The sequence below is a fragment of the Blastocystis sp. subtype 4 genome (genome assembly GCF_000743755.1).
Source record: "Blastocystis sp. subtype 4 strain WR1 chromosome Unknown seqid_0556, whole genome shotgun sequence".
Lineage (NCBI taxonomy): Eukaryota > Bigyra > Opalinata > Blastocystidae > Blastocystis > Blastocystis sp. subtype 4.
Window position 1 is genome coordinate 1 of NW_014568991.1, and position 3,570 is coordinate 3,570.

A 3,570-nucleotide genomic window follows, 5' to 3' on the forward strand; every position below is an offset into this window, starting at 1 on the left:
ATTTCTTTTATACATTCCTTCTTTCTTCATTTTCATTATGGGTATTCATTTTCTTTCATTCTTTCATTTTGATATTCATTTATTTTCTATCAAACATATTTCAACTTTCCATAATTGTAACTCCACTACTTGTTCCTAATCGATCCGTCGAAATGAAGGATCCAATTCTCAATTAATGATAGGATATGCTCCAGCTTCTATCATAGCTACAGCGTCAGAAAACGAACGAATACCTCCAGCTGCCTTTACTTTCCCTCCAAATCGTTCTGCTACAAGAGACATTGCCTTTACAGCTTCCACCTTAGCACTACCTACAATAAATATACCTGCTCTACACTACTTGGACCAAATCCTGTGGAGGTTTTCACATACTCAGCTCCACCTTCAAATGTGAGTTCACTTGCTTTCGTAATCTCATCTTCTGTCAGATAACAACAACATGTTAAGAATTCACGGAAAAGAAACGAAAGGATATATCTCAATTATGACCTTAAGAATCTTTCCGGAGTCTTTGCAAATAGAATGAATCTTATATATTTCGTCTCTTACGTAGTCATATTGTCCTGCTTTCAGCTTGCCTATTGCAATTACCATATCGATTTCCTCCGCTCCATTTGTAATGGCATCCTTCGTTTCAAGTATTTTGCATTCTAAAAATCAGTAGACAGAATAATCTGGATACCTGTAGTGTTACTACCAAGAGGGAATCCAATAACGGTACATACCTTTACGGAGGACTGTAGATTGCGAAGTGTCTTGGATGCAAATGAAACATAGCTATGCAGTCACCTTCATTCTCAATATGTACACTGGATTAACACAAACGGAGGCAAATCCATATTTATGAGCTTCTATACACAGCTTTTCAATGTCTGATTCGGTTGCATAAGCCTATGACATGAACCACCAATCTAGTTAATCAACCTTTAGCATAGTATGATCTATCATTGGAGCAATTTGATCTTTCGTAATTTCACTCATCTTAGCAAGAAACAATAACACAATTGTAATCACTACATCTTCATAGGCTTGAGTGTGTCTGTAGTATCTACTGTTTCTACTGTAACATGCTCATTAGGATTTGAAGGTTGCAATTCGCCATCTTGCATTGACATGACTTCTTCAGTATGCTCTTCTGTTGCTACTTGGACATGATAAGCATATGCTAGTGAACGTTCATTCGGAGCCCATAAGTACTATGCGTAAATCATCTATGTCATAGTTACCATAATAGAACCAATGATAACAAAATAGAACACAGACCAAACTCCATCATTGAAGAACCATTGCCAACGCCAATATTTCTCAAGAGCTTGATGAACAATAAGATATGAAAAGGCAATATTGTAAAGAGTTGAAACAATCACGACGATGATGATCATGTTCCGAAGACTCAAGAAGACAGCTAATTTGGATGTCTGATTCTTATCCTCAAGGTCCTGAATTGTATCTAATAGAGATTGAAGAATCCAAAAATAGATCACAGAATCTACTAGCGAGGCAGGAATGACTCTCCACATATTCACATCTGAAGAGGAAGAAAACGTATTTGAAATCGAATCCCATAGAGAGAAACCAAAATAGATTAAACCCATAGACAGGATCTTCCAAGTAGATCCATCAATTGAAGCTCTTGAAACTCCTAATCTAAATATGAACCCCCTGGATTTGATATACCCCATTGCAATCATTAATGTAAGACATCGTGCAATAGCTCGTGTAGCAGCACTAATAAAGAGAGAAACAATTGTAACAGATGTGACATAAAAACCCTTGATATTGTATGAAGTAATATTTAGATACTTCACAAATGTATCAATCAAAAATACAACAAGAACAATAGAAATTACAAAATGAACACTCATCAACTCTTTCGAATATCGATAGCATCGAATCATCCATATTACTGCAAGAATGGAATAAGCAGCTAATAAAATACGTACAAAAGGAAGAATTCCATATAAACGAGCAGGAATGTGTCCGTAAGGATTCATCACTATTGTCTCTCCAGTAATATTAAAATTGGCTGTAGCTGGATCACACATTGCCAGAATCATATAATAACGACCTTCAACAGGGATATCATAATGAAGAGTGATCTGATCATTCTCTCCACTATGTATGATTTGATCTTACAAAAATATACGTTACCACCTTTTCCACTTTCACATAGGACTGTTCCATATTCTTGGGAATAATGAGATGATTCAGATTCTCACAGTATTTATTCTAAAACAAAGGGAACTAAGAAGACGTACAAGCCCATTCTCATCACAACAAGCAATCTTCTTTTGATCATCAAGATAACCGATTTTCTCAAAGAAATCATTGGTTGCAAAAAAGGCCTAACTTATTAAAGGAAGGGTAGTACATACTTCGACAATACCACGACTATACACATCAGGAACAGTCTTTGTTATATTGAAGCTCATTTCCAGATAAGACTGACCGTTTCCAATGGAACTACATTTTAAAACTACACAATATGGAGACTTCGATACAGGAGCCGAGAGCTTATCAAACATATAATACTTCTGGTAAATAAGAGAAGCAGAATTTATCTGAATGGGATCATACTTCGTAATCAAGGATGTAGCCAAAAATGGAAGAAGGCATAGAATCTATTTCATAACTCTTCTATTTTGAACATACATAAAGTGAAGAAGCTATCATTGATCCGAAAGCCACTCTATTTGACAAACCAAGACAGTATGAACAGTTATCCAACAATTATGATTATCAATCCTAGTCTTCACTATGTAGTGAAAGCGATTATCTAAAACAAACAAGCATTACAAACGACACTTGAAACGACCAGGGTTTTCTCGGCACATACGCATCCACAATATATCCATGGCTCGTGTACCCTTCCGTTGGCTACTCCAACTATTACTGGCAGAAGATCTATTCATCAAACAACCAAGCATCAATCACTTAGGATGTGGAATATCATATCCAAAAGCTTCTGGTAATAAATAGAATTGATACTCTATTCTAAACCCTCAACAGTATCCCCACTTTCCACAATCAATCGATGGAAGAATTCAATCTTATTGAACCCATAATCCACATAGTAAGGATGATAAAATGTATTCAATGCAGAACGACGACACCATATCTATGAATCATAGTATTTAAGCTCTCTTACGGTTCCATCTCGCCTGTTACGTATACAGGTGTCGCACTCACACCATACCTCCTTATCCATCTATTACCATTCTGATATCTCTATCAATCATTCTCTAAATACTCTCTTACATGAAAACGACCTTTGAATGCAATTACTCGTCTTTTCCTAAACACTCGTTCCAGATCCTTTCGCACCAGAGGTACCATGTTCCATCTAGAATCATATGTAACTAGCAATAATACTCAGCTTTGCAAGAATAGAATCTACATCTGTAGCGTTTGGCTACTGTAGGACTAAAGAGAGGTAGAATCAGAAAAGTATCAAAACGAGTGAGAATAGATTTTTGTCTTTCAATATCTTTCATGGTATCAGCTGCATATGATCGGTCATACTTCATCCCTACCTGATACAAACACATCTCCATCAATCATTAAGAAATG

At 36.1% G+C, this 3,570-nt stretch overlaps 2 protein-coding genes across 2 annotated transcripts; both read right to left on the reverse strand.

The window, feature by feature from the left end:
- Positions 1-168: 168 nt before the first annotated feature.
- Positions 169-418, reverse strand: JH06_5217 (hypothetical protein; the record flags this gene model as incomplete). Its single annotated transcript, XM_014669448.1, has 2 exons — positions 169-311; positions 373-418. 2 exons carry the CDS (start codon positions 416-418, stop codon positions 169-171), a joined length of 189 nt encoding a protein of 62 aa, XP_014524934.1.
- Positions 419-1,013: 595 nt separating this feature from the next.
- On the reverse strand, positions 1,014-2,184 carry JH06_5218 (hypothetical protein; the record flags this gene model as incomplete). The annotated part of the gene is made up of 4 exons (XM_014669449.1): positions 1,014-1,196; positions 1,227-1,647; positions 1,678-2,115; positions 2,147-2,184. The coding sequence occupies 4 exons, from the start codon at positions 2,182-2,184 to the stop codon at positions 1,014-1,016; spliced, it is 1,080 nt and encodes a 359-aa protein (XP_014524935.1).
- Between the last annotated feature and the right edge of the window lie 1,386 nt (positions 2,185-3,570).